The sequence below is a fragment of the Azolla caroliniana genome, unplaced genomic scaffold (assembly GCF_043228905.1).
Source record: "Azolla caroliniana isolate FFs.n. ecotype wild unplaced genomic scaffold, voAzoCaro1.0.p SCAF_10, whole genome shotgun sequence".
In the NCBI taxonomy this organism is placed as follows: Eukaryota; Viridiplantae; Streptophyta; class Polypodiopsida; order Salviniales; family Salviniaceae; genus Azolla; species Azolla caroliniana.
This window is the reverse complement of record NW_028230445.1, coordinates 6,960,367-6,978,189: the sequence shown is the minus strand read 5'-3', so window position 1 is coordinate 6,978,189 and position 17,823 is coordinate 6,960,367. Positions and strand designations below refer to the sequence as shown.

General features: G+C 41.6%; 1 protein-coding gene across 3 annotated transcripts; it reads right to left on the bottom strand.

The window, feature by feature from the left end:
* Window positions 1-12,776: 12,776 nt before the first annotated feature.
* On the bottom strand, window positions 12,777-17,809 carry LOC147858892 (pentatricopeptide repeat-containing protein At4g21190-like). Of its 3 annotated transcripts, none has more exons than XM_087325858.1 (10): window positions 17,488-17,809; window positions 16,925-17,027; window positions 16,651-16,777; window positions 16,386-16,529; window positions 15,937-16,149; window positions 14,152-14,344; window positions 13,791-13,874; window positions 13,590-13,694; window positions 13,317-13,424; window positions 12,777-13,156 (listed from the first exon to the last, which is right to left on the bottom strand). In XM_087325858.1, exons 1-10 carry the CDS (start codon window positions 17,534-17,536, stop codon window positions 13,041-13,043), a joined length of 1,242 nt encoding a protein of 413 aa, XP_087181984.1. In that variant the 5' UTR covers window positions 17,537-17,809; the 3' UTR covers window positions 12,777-13,040. The 3 variants fall into 3 exon arrangements, with proteins under 3 accessions (XP_087181984.1, XP_087181983.1, XP_087181985.1); XM_087325857.1 differs by having other exon boundaries at window positions 16,651-16,783; window positions 17,488-17,808; XM_087325859.1 differs by lacking the exon at window positions 16,925-17,027 and having other exon boundaries at window positions 16,651-16,783; window positions 17,488-17,807.
* Between the last annotated feature and the right edge of the window lie 14 nt (window positions 17,810-17,823).

Genomic DNA, 17,823 nt, shown 5'->3' with positions numbered 1-17,823 from the left:
CGAGTCCGTCTCGATCCCTTCGCTCGGGGGTGGTCGGGTGGATCGGCACCCTTCTTTCTCTTTCTCCTTTCTATCTATCTTTTCATTATCCTTATCTTAAGCTTATGTTAGTACCAAGATCTATAATATTTGGTATCAGATTTTTGTACTAATGTTTCTTTGTTTTTCATTTATCTTTTGATTGATGCTGATCGATCGTTGTGCGGTTGGCCTTGATCCAGACAACGATCAACAAAGAACTTCGGTAACTCTTTCCATAATTTTTCTTTCTATTCTCTCTTCTCCCATCTAATCATGTGTTTAGTTTATATGTAATTTTTTTTCATTAAGTCAATGATGTTGTAGTGGTCTTTAATTGATTATCTAAAACGTTTACATATGTGCACGAGGTCAATACCTCGTTTGACATATTAATAATATGTGATGAGTGTCGTATGCGTACGAGGTTAATACCTCAATTACGTATTACGATCACGAACATATGTTACGTTTGCGTATGAGTTTAATACCTTGATTTGTTGTAAACGATATGCGTTTGGTCTCGTATGCGTAAGAGGTCAATACCTCCATTGCGTATTACGATGATCTCTTATTTGTGGATGTTTCGTGTGCGTAGAGGTATATACCTCGATTACGTATCTCGATCACATCATTTGTGGCTATTTAATATAACGATATGTTTAATATAGGCATATGTGGTCACATATATATGTATTTGATCGTATATATGTGATAAGTAAACATATGTGTATATTCGTTATTACGTGATTATATCGAAAGTTGTCCTTGTCGGGAAAAGGATGTTGGTGGCCGTCCTCACATTTTTGTGAGAATGGCGTTGTCACCATCCCTTTTTCAACATTTTTTTATTGTTGATAACCCCATTGACGACCTCGATTTCGTTACGTAAAGAAACGCGAATAGCCAAAATGATGTTGAGTACGTAGGGCTTGACCCACTTCAAGTGAGGTCGCTCCAATGACGCACGTATCCAACATCCCTCCCTCGTTACATGGATACGATGCCACCATGAGCTCGTTCTTACGAGAGGCATTCGTAATGACGTGACCATGTGATGGCCCACGTGAGCCTACTACGAAACAAGGGCTCATTTGGCTTGACCATTAGGTTGCACTTTGGCGTATGCCATCGTAATTACGAGACTTGAGGTTAGGTAACGTACCAACATAGTTTTGGTAAATGAGGGCGAAATAAGGACCATTGACATATATGTTCTTTTAAAAAAACGTATATGCTCGATTGCCTCGCATATCTCTTATACGCATCAAACATTAAATATTCGAGAAGAGCAACTTACTTGGTTGGCTCAAGTGTTTAATGTATTTGTTCTCGAGGTCTCGAGTTCAAATATGACCAAGACCATACAACATCCTTGATACATATGACTATAACACATGTTTAGACTTAAGGTCTAAGTGCACCTCGGGGTCCTCGTAATAGGACTTAAAGAGCCGAAACCACTTATGTGGGCACCGAAACATAGTTTATTGTTAACATTTTTTTCGTGTATAAACTATTCATGACGCGAACATACATGGTTGAGCCTCGGGGAGCCACCATGAAAAAATCGATATAGAGATCAGGGAAAGACATTTATTTGTCACCCCCATGGTTTTTAAAACACCTTTGTGTTACCATAGTAACCTGATCTTGAACCTCATCTCATACGTCTAGAGGGGTATTGACGTGAGATAATGATATCGATTAATGCTCGCCCATGATATGTTTACATCACGACAAGATGTTATGACTATATCTCTGACCTTATCCTATTTCTTTTCCAGAAATAATCTTTAATGGCTCAAATTAACGACCCGATGTCATCCGCTCAAGCGGAAGGAACTCAAGGGAATCCTCCTGGACAAATGTCCACTGAGATGTATTTGGCACAAATAACCCAATACCTTAGTTTCACCGCTCAACAGATGACCGAACTTCGGCAATCTCAGAGTGCTCTTGAGGCACGTGTCATTAGTCTACAACGTGAGACTAATAGACCTGATGAGCGACAAGGTGAACCATCATTTGTCGTTAAGCCATTTACGGGAGACAAAAAGGAAAGAACCGAAGAAGCAATCTGCACATGGCTGGGACGATGGGAGTCTCATTTTGAGCTCTATCCCACGCCAGATAGTACGAAGATTGCATATGTCGGCCGAGAACTCGGGGGTAAGGCCGCCGCCTGGTGGCGTGGCCTCCGTACTATGGGGAAATTGCCCGATACCTGGACAGATTTTGTCACGGTTTTTAAGGGCCAATTTCTGCAACCTCCCTCTCGAACCGAGGCAGCACAAGCTTTAATGAACCTCTCTAGCAGGAAATTTTCCTCGCTAGAAGACTATGTTCACCATGCTAGAACCCAAATCCAAAAATCGGGTCTAGAAGGGGACAATTGGTTGATAGCTTGTTTTGTCAATGGCATCCCCAATTCGGACTATCACTAGATAGTGCACGATAAGGATCCAAAATCCTTCGAAGAGGCCGTTGAAATAGTTCTTCGCTATCAACGCACTTCGAAGAATGACCATAACAAACCCAACGAAGCGCCCGGGACTAAGCAGTCGCAATTTGTTGGGAAACGCAAGACACCCAACGAATTCCTGGATCGCGATTGTAAGCGACAACATCCTTTTTGTGTATTCTGCAAAAAGAAGGGTCATACAAAAGATCAATGTCGAAAGCTCCAACGGAAAGAGCACGACAACAAAGCTAATGCTGTAGACCATAAAGGTCAGATTCCTAATGTCCTTCAGGTCTATACACATCATTTAAGTAATTGTCAATGTTCTTTCCCTCACTATGTATTGGGTCCCAATGATTTACTACGTGCAAACGGGTATATCAATGGATCTCCCGTACAGTTTTTATTTGATTCGGGAAGCTCACACAATTTTGTGAATGATCGTTTGGTTCAGATATGGGGAATCCAACCCACTGTAAGTGATCACACCTACACGGTGCACTTGGCTGATGGAAGAGTACAATACATCAACGGGGCGATTCATTCATTAGGAATTTCTATTGATACTTATATAGAGGAAGTAGACTTCCATGTAATGAATCTTTGTACCACCGATGTAATACTGGGTTATCCCTGGTTTTATAATAAAAACTCTTCTTTATTTATTGATTGGGTTCGTCATTCCATTTCTTTTGTACTGAACGATTGTACGCATTTTATTCAATGTGTAAAAAAACAATCCCTCTCGATTGTTTCCTCGTGTCCATCAATATCCGAGTTGTCTTGTTCTACGTTATTTTATTGTGTACTTGATCCGGACATTCACGTTTACAATATCGATAATGTCCCGATTCAATTAACATATTTTGAACAACAACAACTTGATGAAATCTTAAATGATTTTCATGATGTTTTTCCAAGTGAACTACCTGATGGGTTACCTCCTAAACGTAATATAGACCATCGTATAGATATTGTACCTGGTGTTGCACCAATAAGTATACCTCCGTATCGCTTAAGTCGATCCGAAGAAGATGAGGTATCTAAGCAACTCAAGGACTATTTACGAATGGGTTATATACGTTATAGTAAATCTCCATGGGGTGCACCAGTTCTCTTGGTTAAAAAGAAAGAGGGCACATGGCGTATGTGTATTAATTACCGACGCTTGAATAAAGTGACGATCAAGAATTCGTATCCATTGCCCCGGGCTGACGATCTAATTGACCGTCTCCAGGGAGCTCGGTATTTTACGAAACTTGATCTCCGTACTGGCTACCATCAAATACGAATAAGTGAGGACGATGTTCCTAAAACGGCATTTCGTACGCGCTATGGCCATTACGAGTTTTTGGTTATGCCTTTTGGTTTGACCAATGCTCCGGCTACTTTTCAACAAGAAATGAATGACATTTTCCGAGAACAACTTGGAAAATTTGTCGTTATTTTCTTGGATGATATTTTAGTTTATAGCCGTACATTACAAGAACATGCTAGACATGTCCGCTTTGTTTTACAAACATTGCGTGACAAACAGTTTTATGCGAAGATCTCAAAATGTGAGTTCTTCAAGAAATCAATTACTTATCTAGGACATCTCATAACCGAACGAGGAGTTGAAATTGATCCTTCTCGCATTGAGAAAATCAAGCTTTGGCCCACTCTTCAGAATATTCGAGAAGTTCGATCATTCCTTGGTTTTGTGGGGTTTTTGCGAAAGTCTCTTCGTAATTACTCCCAATTGACGACGCCGTTTACTGATCTTTTAAAAGGTCAAACACGTAAGTCTACAAAACCTATTGTGTGGAATGCTACACTAGACCTTGCATTTAAGGAACTCAAGGACCTAGTTTGCAAGGCTCCTTCACTTCTTTTACCTGATCCTTCAAAACCTTTTGAGGTTGAAACCGATGCAAGCGATTATGCTATAGGTGCTGTCTTGTATCAAGATGGTAAACCAATAGCATTCGAGAGTGAGAAACTTGATTCTGCTCAATGTCGGTATACCGTTCAAGAAAAGGAATTACTTGCAGTTATACATGCGCTCAAAACATGGCGCCATTATCTTTATGGAAATCACTTTGTGGTAACTACGGACCACGAGTCCTTGAAATATTTTTGTGACCAACAAGACCTGAAAGGTCGTAAGGCATGATGGGCTGATCTCATCCAGGACTTTGATTTTTCCATACGATATCGTAAAGGTTCCATGAACATTGTCGCTGATGCACTAAGTCGCATCCGTGAAGTTAACACGCTTAGCTTCACTGAAATATCATCAGATCTTTATGATCACCTTCGAGGAAAGTATCCTGATGACAGTTATTTCGCAAAATACTGGGCAAGAGTTGAGTCTGGAACAGACACCACCACATCCTCGAAGGAATACTTCGACATTGCTAACGGTTTGCTCTACCGTAATGGGAAGGTTTGTGTTCCAGATTTAACCGAGGTCAAAAAGAGGATTCTTTTTGAATGCCATGATGCACCCTCAGCAGGGCACCCTAGAATACATCGTACACTCGTTCTCATCTCCACTCAATTTTATTGGCCTAAGATGCGTCCTGACATACATAGCTATGTGACTAAATGTCACCAGTGTCAGGTTAACAAAGCCGAGCGACTTAAAGCCGCAGGACTTTTACATCCCTTGGACATTCCCAATAATAAGTGGGAAAGTATATCCATGGATTTTATTGTTAGCCTTCCTCGCACCCAAAAAGGTCATGATGCCATCTGGGTTGTCGTTGATCGACTAACTAAAATGGCTAGATTTATTGCTACTAAAACCACGGTAACAGCTCCTGAATTGGCTTACCAATTTGTTGACGAATTGTTTCGTTTTTATGGGTTACCGATGGATATCGTGAGTGATCGAGATCCAAAGTTTACTAGTGACTTCTGGACACAAGTCTTTAAGAAGTTAGAAACTACGTTGAGCATGAGCTCCACGGATCATCCTCAATCCGATGTACAGACAGAACGAGTAAATCAAATTATTGAGGACATGCTTCGAGCATACGTTGGTGCAAAACCAACAAAATGGGAACGTTATCTCCCAATTTTGGAGTTTGCTTATAACAGCTCCAAGCATACGTCGACGGGATATAGTCCTTTTATGTTGATGTATGGTTTTCAGCCACGAGCCCCGATTGATGTTAATATACATCATGATGAGTTGCGAAGTACGCAAAACTTTCTTCGGGATATGCAAGATATGTTGCATATTGCACGAGATAATATAAAAACAGCTCAAGATAGAGCGCGTTTTTATGCCGATCATCATAGGCAACCTCGTGTATTCAACCCTGGACAGAAGGTATTTTTACGTGTACCTCACAATTCTAAGACATTGTCTACGGGTAAGTGCGCTAAGTTAGCCCCACGGTTTTGTGGACCTTTTACAGTCCTCAAACGAATTGGGTCATCAGCCTATCGTCTCGCTCTTCCCGATGGTGTCGGAATTCATCCAATCTTTCATGTGAGTCGTCTAAAAGAACTTCTAGGTTCTGGCGACAATACAGTTACGACTGAAACTCTGGTTACTTCTGAAGAATTATCTTCTAAACCACATGTACCAGAAAGAATTCTCGATGTTAAAACAAAAAAATTACGTACTAAAGAAATCCGAGAATTTAAAATAAAATGGATGGATAAATCAATAAAAGATGCCACATGGGAACGCGAAAATACTCTTAGAACTAACTTCCCTAACTTTCCATTGCAAGAGTGCAATGTTTTAAAGAGGGGGAGTATGTTACGGGCATGACCATATAATATCCCGTGGTAAGAATTTACCGTAGTATTCTATACACGTGGATAAGTGTGAGGGTTAAATGAGAGTGTAAAGAAGGGGAGGATTACTTTTAATCCTCGGGATTGAGACAACCCATTAGGTCAAGTGTGAACTTGCCTGGGGGCCTTGGGTTTCGCTATAAATAAGAGGCCTAGCTACCCTCATTTGATCATCTTTTGACTACATCGAGACTCTGCTCGTGTGGTGGGTCAACTCTTGTAGCGAGCGCGCCAGCACCAGGTACGACTCGACGCCACGGCGGTGGTATGGGACGCCGATCGAGGCTCGAGTCCGTCTCGATCCCTTCGCTCGGGGGTGGTCGGGTGGATCGGCACCCTTCTTTCTCTTTCTCCTTTCTATCTATCTTTTCATTATCCTTATCTTAAGCTTATGTTAGTACCAAGATCTATAATAACTATGGCACGCTGCGAACCAGAAGCTGGCAGCCTGGGAGCAAAACCGGCCGGAACAACAACTCTTGAGCCTTCCGATAACGACCACTGAGGCCCTCCTAGCACCTCCACGCATAACAATGATGGATGAAAGCACCATCACCGATTCAATCCTGAAGGTGCAGGCCAGTACACAAACGGACTCGTTACAAATGGTCTATGCTTGCACAACAACCGAGGCGCCCACACCCAAGGAGGTGGCAACCCAGATAGAAGCCCCGCTCCAGGATTACCGTGCGGAGCTTAAAGAAGAACAACGGCGAACCGAGAGACACGAACAACGACATCAAGAGGCGATGGCTCGCCTAAAAGTAGAAGCTTCCAAGCAGATGGCCGAGATAAGAGCCCAGGCCGACCAAAGGATACACAAGCAGAACGAAGCACTAGGCCGGGTACAAGTGCAAGCCGCGGGCAAGGAAGCCGAACTCAAAAGCAAGCTAGAGGAATACGCGGCCACAGTGGTGAAGAAAGAGAAGGAGGTTCTAGACTTACAGGCCGCACTCGACAATGCAAAAGACTGGAACCAGCGGCAGGAGGAAAGAAATCGCCAATGGGAGGAGAGGATGAACACGGAGAATGCTGAGCTGCAGAGTCAGCGTACGACCCTTAAAGAGATGGCTTACGAGTTTTTCATCAAATGCAAGCTACTTTCGGAGCAAAAAGACGCATTGTCGGATTCCTACTTCGCCCTACAAGAAGAGAGAATCGTCGAACGGGAACAAATCCGGGCCACGTGTCAAAAAGAACGGGAGCAGGCCACCGAAGAATTCACCAAGCGTTACGAGCAGGCTCTCCAGCTCGTAACTGCGGATGCAAAGAACACTCAGGCCATCTATGAGCTAAGAACACAGAAGATTCAGGCCGACGTCGACGGCTTAAAACAGGAATTAGCAGCCATCCGAGCACAGCCCGACATGGATGAGACACGCATCAGAATATTGATCGAGAAACAGCGCCAACACCTTACCAAAAAGGTCGAGGAAACATTAAGTCGCGCAGGAGACGAATGGGCAGCCCAAGCTGCCGAATTGCATATTTTACGCGCCGACGCCGAGAACCAACGGAAGGAGGGCCGCAGCTTCTACAAAATGGACGAAGCCAGCATACAAAACCTGCGTGCAGATTTAACCGAGGATTACCAGTCCTTGGCAAAATCTCACATCGCGGCAATCGAGCAAATAATGGAGGACTTCAATGACGGTCAGATGCTGTTTCGCCTGGAACCAGAAGCCTTTGAACGAGAACGACTCGCAGCCATCCCCACCAACCCTCCAACGGCCACAGAGCAGAAAGAAGAACCTCCCAACAAGCAGATCACGGACACGGCACATGAAGAACTTGCCCCGGCCAATAGACATCCCATGGACGCCCACACGGTACCAGATCCTGTCGAAGTAGAGGTCAACGCCCACGAACCCACACCCCCACCAGAAGAATCGGTCGCACCTGAGGCGGACGTTCGAGAAGATATGCCACCCCCGGACCAAACTCAACCCCCCGCATCGACAGTCCAACCAGACCACCCTGCCACCACCCCGGACCCCGAAAGCATCCTCGACATCTTAAAGGAGGAATGAAACGAGGATCACGCCTAAAAGGCAATTTTTGTAATATTGTTAGTATTGTGTAAGTCGTGGGTCCGACGGACAAGGTCCTGTCCCACGGGCGTGCCAGGTGTTGTCCAGAGGACAGAAATGTAAAATTAGGAAATTAGCAAACGCCGAGTCCGAGTATCACGGGCCACCGACGGCTCGGCTGTGTATTAGAGGAAAAGTTATTTAAACAAGGACCAATACCTCAGAGGGAGAGAAGAAAAAATATAGGTGGAAGCACTAGCTTAGTCCTTCGTAATTAGACAAACTCGTAAGGTCACCGACCATAGGCCGTGTTCTGTAATCTTTTCTGTCATAGTAATATATCTTATTTGTGCTTATTTTTGCTGCATGAGTCTGTGCTTTGATCCATACCTATGAGTTTCACGCCGCCACGTCTATCAAGACCTCGCTAGTGTTTTCTCTCTGAGCCCTGTATCTCTCTCGACGCCTCTGTTACGAGCCTTCACGTACCACGCCCTTGAAGACCGATAGACGCAGATCTATCGAAGGTGTTCACCCAAAGGAACGGGTAACACAGCACATCAACACGAATCTTCAAGTCGTTGACATCTTCACTAAGGCCTTAGGAGTCGACAAGCTCGGGCAATTTACATCGAACCGCTATCTCACAATATCTACATTGCCGAGCTTGAGGGGGAGTACCGAAAAATAGGGACTACGTCGAAAATCGAAATCGAAATCGAAAAGCGAAGTGGAAGCTGATTCAACTGAATCGAAGTATTTCGAAGATCGAACTAAAACAACTTTTTGGCATCCGGAAGTTGTGTTCGAAGGGGAGTGTTGAGAATCGAACTCAACTTCCCATAGAGACTGTGTTGACACTAGCCAGTGGACATCATACTAGGCTAGTTTTGTAATTAGTAGAAAGGGCACTTGCCCTAGATCAGTTGGTATTTAAACCAACTCTTTGTAACTTAGTTACTGTTGGATGTATTTCTATTTTTACGAATATAGCATCTTGTTCAAGCTCTCTCTATCTCTCTCTTTGTCTTGCCTTACATGTACTCACACACACACACACACACACACACACACAATTCGCATATGTTGCATAGCACCACCTACGTCTCACCTTCTTTACATGCCACAACGACTACATGGCATACCATTATGCATTCATGATGAAGGTGGCGATAATCTGAGAGCCGGAAAAACATTTTCCGAAGCCGCGAAGGGCCCACGATGGGCCGAAGCAATGAAGGAGGAGATGCAACCACTCTCTATAAAGGAGACATGGGATCTCGTCCTCTCTTCACCCCACCAAAAGGCAATTGGATGTTGGTGGATATTCAAGGTGAACCACAACGTTGATGGCACCATAAATCGGTATAAGGCCTGGCTTGTGGCAAAGGACTACGTGCAAACACGGGGTGTCAATTATGAAGAGACATTTGCCCCGATGGCAAAGATGACAACCATCCAAACCATGATCACGCTTGTAGCTGCCAAAGGGTGGCACCTCCATCAAATGGATGTGAAGAACACTTTTCTCCAAGGTGAGTTAGAAGAGGAGATGTACATGGTACAACCACCCGGATTCAAGTCGAGTATGCATCTGACTGTTGTCTGTCAACTCAAAAAGCCTTTCTACGGCTGCAAGCAGGCGCCTAGAGCTTAGCATTCGCAGATAACCCAATATCTTCACCAAATCGGCTTCAAAATGTCCAAGTCCAATTCTCTACTCATCCGGAATTACTCCAACGGACAACTATTCATCATAATATATGTGGATGACTTGGCTATTGGAGGAGAGAACCTAGTAGATATTGAGAACATAAAAAAGCTTCTCTCAGGCCAATTCGAAATGAAAGACATGAAGGAGCTACATTACTTTCTAGGTATAGAAGTAATTCAAACTCTTGACAGCATCATGATCTCCCAACAATACTATATCCTCAATCTTCTGTTCAAGTTTGGGATGACAGAGTGTAAGCCCGTCGCTACTCCTCTTGATCAAAACCTATAGGTAGATGTCGGGTTTGGCACAAAAGAGTGTGAGTTGACTTTCTATCGATAGCTAGTCAAAAGCACGATCTACCTCACCATTACTCGACCTGACCTCAATTACCCGATTGGCCTCCTTAGCCAGTTTATGCAGACTCCACGAAACATTCACCTGGACTGTGTTAAGCGAGTGTTACGCTATGTGAGTGGAACGATGGATTACGACATCCTCTACAAATCAGCCACACCAACTCGACTCGAAGAGTACACCGATGTCAATTAGGTCGGCTACAAAGGCAACAGACGATCAACATCGGGATTTCTCTTTTCCCTTAGCAGCGAAGCCATATCGTGGAGCAATAAGAAGTAGCTGACAGTCACACTATCGAGCAACGAGGTCAAATACAGGGTCATGGAAGTTGTCGCATGTGAAGTTGTTTGACTGAAACGAATCTTAAAGGATTTGGGCATTCCCATCACGGATTCGATTCTCCTAACTATGACAACATGAGCAACATTCATCTAGCTCGGAACCTAGTCTTTCACACTCAAACCAATCACATTGAGGTGCATTATCACTTCACTCGAGAGCGTGTCTTGGCCGGAGATATTGACTTGCAACACATCAATATGATATATGCAAACAACCGACATCTTCATAAAGGCCCTTGGAGCCGACAAGCGGCACTTCACGACAAACCTCGGTCTTTCGACCACCAACTAGCCAAGCTTGAGGGGGAGTATGGATATGGAGCCTTCACGATGCTGAACAGAGCATAATCGAACGAGACAGAGTGAACTGGTTACTCACAACCGAAGTCGACGCCAACTATTAGAGTCGATCCGAAGACCAATCCGAACCCACTATCCGCCAACAAGAAGTTGTGTTTGAGGGGGCATGTTGAGAATCAAACTCAACCTCCCTAGTGTAGGAACACACCTTAGGAATACCAAAGCGTGTGAACATCCCACCTCCTTTGTAGCATAACTAATGTTTCATAGAAGTTAAGTCCTATGACACATATTTAGTAGGTAGTTAAGTCTCCACCTCTTTCCCAAGAAATAGTGGTAGTAAGAGAATGTAGAGAGAAGGTGACTGCATAAGCACCTTCTCCTCCTCTTGTATACGTTGGTTCATTTTCTGCTTCTTGATAGTACAGTTTTCTTGTTTTCTATATACATTGTGTTCTCTCTCTCTCTCTCTCTCTCTCTCTCTCTCTCTCTCACACACACACACACACACATATCTCTTCTGCTACACAGAATCACTCCTGATTCTTTACACTTCTTCATCATCATCATCTTCTTTTTCGTCTCTTCCATTTAGGAGTTCTTCATTGTCGATTTGTGTCTTCGTCTTTGGTTCATGTGCTTGTGTTCAATTGTCATCTTCAATGCACGTGTGCTCATTGTTTGGTGGTTCGAGTGCGCGTTATGAAGGGCATACACTATCCGCTCTATCTGTCTCCTTACCCTAGTTGAGCTTGCTTGTGGTTAATTAGACGTTGTCACTTTGTAACCCTCCCCCCCCCCCCCTTTCGTTCTTGTAATCAAGAATCATGTGTTTGTTCTATTCCATCCATTCGTGTTTTGTGTGATCGTCTTCTTCTTGTGCATCAGACGTCTTGTGAAGGGAGCATTTTAGGGTTCCCATGGACCTCTCCTCTTCACAAACATATCATGATTAGGTAGCGTTTCGGGCTTGCCCATGCACCTCGCCTCCTCACAAAGGCATTTGAACATTTGTGCTTTGTGTTTTCCGTCTTCTTCTTGTGAGTTCGGACACGTTGTGACTAGGAGTGTTTCGAGCTTGCCCATGCACCTCTCCTCTTCACAAAGATGTTCAAACATTTGTGCTTTGTGAGTTCATTTTTCTTGTTACTAGGGAGCGTTTCGGGCTTGCCCATGCACCTCTTCTTTTCACAAAGGCATTCAAATATTCATGCCTTTATGTTATCCTTCCTCTAGTGCATTCATTAATCCTTTTTGTCTTGTCATGTCACCACACCTCGTGCACTCATGTGGTAACGAGCATTAATGAGCATTAATGAGCCTTAAAGCTCGACAAGCCCCAAAGCTCAACAAGGCCTAAGATCAACGAGTTAAGGTTGATGAGTAAGTTTCCCCATCAAGCGCGAATCATCAACTCCCTATGCACATAAATGATATTGTTCAACCAACAATTCACCAAGCAATGGTGTGGCATATACTTATATTGAAATCCGAAACCATAAATGTTTCCCTGTATCACTTAAAAGCTAGGTTCCTAGTAAAACGATCATTCATGTTTAGAGGTAATGACTAGGTTTGTTTGCAAGGATCAATTCTATCCAGCTTAGGTTTTTAAGTATGACAAATTCACGGCTGATTACTAATGAAGGCACGCATATATGCATGTCTTTAAAGAAACATGAAGGCAAAGTACAAGTACATGAGTTGAATGTTAGTACCTATGGATTACTATTGGCAAAGCACAAAGGAGAGTGAAAAAAACAAAGATTTGAGATACAATGAGCATTCAAAATACAGTTTGTAAAAGTCTCTTGATCTACAACTCTTTTGAAGCTAATATATTTATATGCATTATACACTCTTCATTAGAAAGGAGATATAGACATGGTTTCTTGCACATATCAGTATAATGAAATCTTACAATCACTAGATGAGGCAAAAAACAACTTTTAACCATGGGTTCAACATATATCAGCCATTTCTCTGACAGTTGTTGGCATATAAGGTAATGCAAATGGTCACATCGTCGCGATGATCTGGTTAACAAACTCGGTATCCTTGTCGGAAGAAATTTTCTGACTCGCTTTCGGTTTTCTATGTAGTAATTCTGGTGATTTGTGAATAACATTTTCTGCTGATACCAAAAACCACAAAAAGTTGTAAGCTTATGTACTATTAATAATAATTTTACGACTTACGTGGAATTTACGGAAAACAATTTGCAAAAAGACGAGTGTCATCCGATGATGACCATAACAATCATCCAGGAGATAGAAAGAAAGAAATACTTTTACCAGTTCCCCATGGTTTCTTTGATGAAGATAATGCCTTCTTACCACCAGTCTCTGGTTCAATTCGTTCAGAAGCACCACTTGTTCCAGTATCGGGTCCATTAACTGGAACTGAGAAAAAGCAAAATATCAACTGATAACAGACAAAATTTCAAGTTGTTGTACATTGAAAGAAAAGTTACTCCCTAATCATTCTCTTGCTATGACACTATCTGGATCATATCCTGTTATTGTGGCTGAACTGTCAAAAAGAAAAATCAATTTTAATTTATTTACCATTTCTGAGGGGTTTTCTTTGTGGAGGTGATTCCACTTTATCATAACTTTCATGATCAATTTGCAACTTTGTTTCTTTATCGCCACAGGAAGTATTCAAGTTTACTAACAAGACAGAAAAAAACAAGATGGTTGTCTTTAAAGAATTCTATATATACACGAAGAAGACAATGTATCTAAAAACATTCCCCAACATTAAACCTGTTTTATGGGACTCCTCAATGCTGCTTTCATCACGGACACTGTGTTCGATTCTCAGGTCGATCTCCTCTTTGACCAAACCATCTGAGAGTGCACCAGAAAGGGAAGAGCATTAAGTATGAAGCACATCTTTGATAGATTTCTTCTTAACAAACTCAACCCAAGGATATTCATGATGTATAACGCACGTGAACACACATACGCAATCTGACTTTACTTTTTGCTCTCATACAAATTTTATGTGGCAACTTCTCACAATGCAACGGTACATCGGTTTGATAAGCATAGCATGTGTTGGAATTTAATTACCTAGCCAGAGATTCTGATCATCATCTGAGTAAGTTAGAGATGAAGCACACACCTATATTTGACACCTTCAATGCTTTTCTTGTTGCGATTCTTCTCTCATTTCTTCTTTTCTTAGAGTTTAAGGGATGCTTTTTTGTCAATTCTTCTTGCTTCTCTTCTATTCCTAACTCAAGATATGCTTCTCGAGCTCGCCGCAATATGTCTGGATCGGGTTTTATTCCAAAGCTTTCCATTTGCTCAAATACCTGCACAAAAAAGAAATGCAATATGTTGGTAGCTATTTGTTCAAATTCCATTTAGTTTCTAGAAGGTAGCAACTGAAAACGAACAGAAAAATGTTGCACATGCTCTAAAACAACAACTGTCAACAAAAACCTAAAGAAGATAGTGACCTCCTCTGACACCCACCCTTAGATTCTATCACTGAAGAAGCACACAGGCAGCAGAAAAAAGGAGAGATTATATTTCAAAAACGAAGAGCACGTCAGTGTCTTAACTGTATCGCTTATACTTTTGACCTAGGGTGAAAAACTCTTAAACAAGTAAAAAAGCCCCAGCTATCCTAACTTGTTCACACACATTATCCCAAGTGTGTTCACAAATCACTATCACAACATATCAAGATATGCTGATGACATAATCTCAGTCTCTGAATTTCATGTGGGTTCTCTGAATTTCAATGTCCTAGATGGTTTTCTCTGCAAAAAAGGGTTCACTGTAAACCTAGGAAAGATTGAGGACATGATCTTCCACACATCCCTGCTGCTTCACAAGCAAATTGTCTTTACTGTATCAGGAAGGCATGTTGAAGTAGTAGATCCTACATATATTTAGCGTCACATTTACAAGCATGAATTGGCACTTCTCTATGGCACGAGTTGCCAAGCATCAATAACTCACTCGAGGATATGTGCTCTAGCCAAACTACAGTTATTTGACACCAGTCACCCCTGCCCTCATGTATACTGCAGCCATATGGCTCCATGCCTCCACGTGGATACAAATAGAGTGTTCATGAGTCATGACAAACATAGCAAAGCAACCACTCCACACAAGAACATACATGCTGAATTGGCAGCACCCCTGATGATGGTAAAAGAAATAATGCAATCAATGAACCTCATCAACCAGATTTGAACCATGCCACCTCAAAGAAGTACACGTAAGGCATTTGACACATCGAAAGAAGTGGTGACAACAAAAGATGCAGGTTTATCATGTTGTTCACAGGTAGTGAAGTGGCTCGACAACAATGGCCTCAAGATGGAGAACTTGCTACTCTTTTGATATTGTCGCCTCGCCAAAGTAATGAGCAGAACAAGTTATTGAGGAAAGATCTGTGGCTATACTATCACATGGCCCATACTATCACCAGATCATGGAGAACATGGTTCACCATGACTGATCCACATGAGAACACCCATACGCACTTTGCCAACTAACCTCAGATACGATTTCCAAACACCAGTACTCAACCCATACATATCAGCTGTGCACTTTATTCTCATAAACCATCTCCAATATCATTCCACCACATCCATTAAGATCATGATAATGGAGATTTATGAAACCTAAAGCTTTTAATTTTGTTTCCGTATGAATAACATGAAATCACCCTTGTAAGATGATTTAGGAAACCTAGAGCTTTCTTTCCTATTCTAAGTATAAGATGGTTTCCCCAACTCAATCTTGAAGTTTGAACTCGTTAACTTTTTCATGATCATATAGAAGGATAAAGAAATGCAGATGTAAGTAAAAACTATACATGACTCATGCAGAAGCTACATTAATTTAAAATTTATTTGATAGTTCTTTTTAAAAGCGTGTATTGACACACCTTGACAACCTTTTCTGGCATCTCATGTTTTTTATAGATATGTGTCATATAAGAAAACATATTCTTGGGCGTGGACCTGTCATTCAATGCTAGAACCTTCTCCCATAATGCTTCGGCATCCTCAAGTCGTCCATCCATACAATAGGCCCTCAATAAGATGCTATATGTACCGTTTGTCCTTCCAATTCCTTTACTCAACATCCATTTCGAAACCTGAGAACACAACAAAGGAGGGAAAGCTTAACCATGATTATACTCTTCTTTAAGCTACACATTTGCTGTATTGTAATGATATAAAACATGTCTAAAACAAAGATTGACAGTCATCACATGAATACCAATTCTACAAAAATAAATAGGTTCTCTTAATTCAGGACAAGGAAATGGGATACAGTGCATTTTAAAGTGCATTAGCATACATTCTATCAGACAAAAATAATTAAAAATACCTGAATAACTCTATGCCATTGATTATTTTCCCGAAGCCTTCTCAATCCATTCATAGTAGCTTCAAGTGGAAATTTGAGCTCAAATGCTGCCCATTTATCCAAAGCTCCATAGACCTCTTCCTTCACATGCGAAAGGCTCATCACCTGCATAGAAATCTCTATGGTATCAAAAATGGCTATGATTTTTGAAAAGGAACTATTTTCAAAGTCAGACAACTTTTTATTAGAAGATAAATAAGGCATGAACTAAAAGAAAAAGACATACAGTTTTCACTAGGGATCTTGCCATGGTTCCTGGCCCTGATTTGCCTGTAGACTTGATTGGACGGCTCAACCTTTTCTCTTGATAGTGGGATTGTTCTCCACTTTGGCATTCATCACCAGTTGATATTCTATGCCTTCCAGGTCATCACAAGAGTATCCGATATCAGAGATTTATAATTTGAGTCATCAAGCAATTGATACAAATGATGCAAGATTTAGGTCAAAATGAACATGGCAATAGGAATGAAATAAATAATTTTTATTTGAAAAAGCACCTTGGAAAGGAAGAATCCATGCTTTTGGTATGATTTAACGAGAAACCACGCAAAAACACAGCTTCAAATCTCATCTTCAATGAATCCATATATCGATCATGTCCTATTTGAATAAAAAAAGGTATTTAGGAATATGTGTCTTTAACCTGAACAAATGATGTAAAAAGGATGTGAGTTCTTCTATATGTGCCTATCCTCCTTACATTTCTTTCTTCTCTCTCTGTCTCTGAAAAGCATAATATGTGTTTAGACTTGAACTATAATGCCAAAGAAATACAGTATTTATATGAGAACAAGTATTTTGTTTGCATTCTCCATGAAAAAGCATAAGAAAATGTATGCATATACATGTGCATTTGTTTAGAATCTTGAACTATGATGCCCAAACATGCCACTATCTTCCGTAGTGACTTATGAAAATGTATCACTGATAACGTGTGCTTAGACCTGAACAGTTATGATGCAAAAAGCAATGGTTACATATTACTTTCAATGATTCCTCAAGCTAACTCTGAAGGAAATAAAACATTTAGAAAAAAATGGAAAAAAAAAACACGAAATACCTGTGACAGTAAAAGTTCTGGCCCTCATTCTGCCCGTCGAAGAGAACATTTCCGGGAGTGAGAAACAAAAACAATTATATTTGTTTCTTCTTCGTTATTTCTTTCCTTCTTCCTTCTTTCTTCTTTAGCCAAATGTTGAGTCTATGGCTTTCTTAGTGACAGCAAATTCTGAAGCCCTGTTTTCCATCTCATTCTGCTCTAGCAGCAAGTAGAAAAGCAGGTATGCTTCTACTGCATACACAGACCCATGATAGTATTCTGAAGAAGATGAAGAGAAACAGAGCAAATTTTCTCATCAGATACACACAACCCCTCTCCTCCAAACAAAAACAGAGC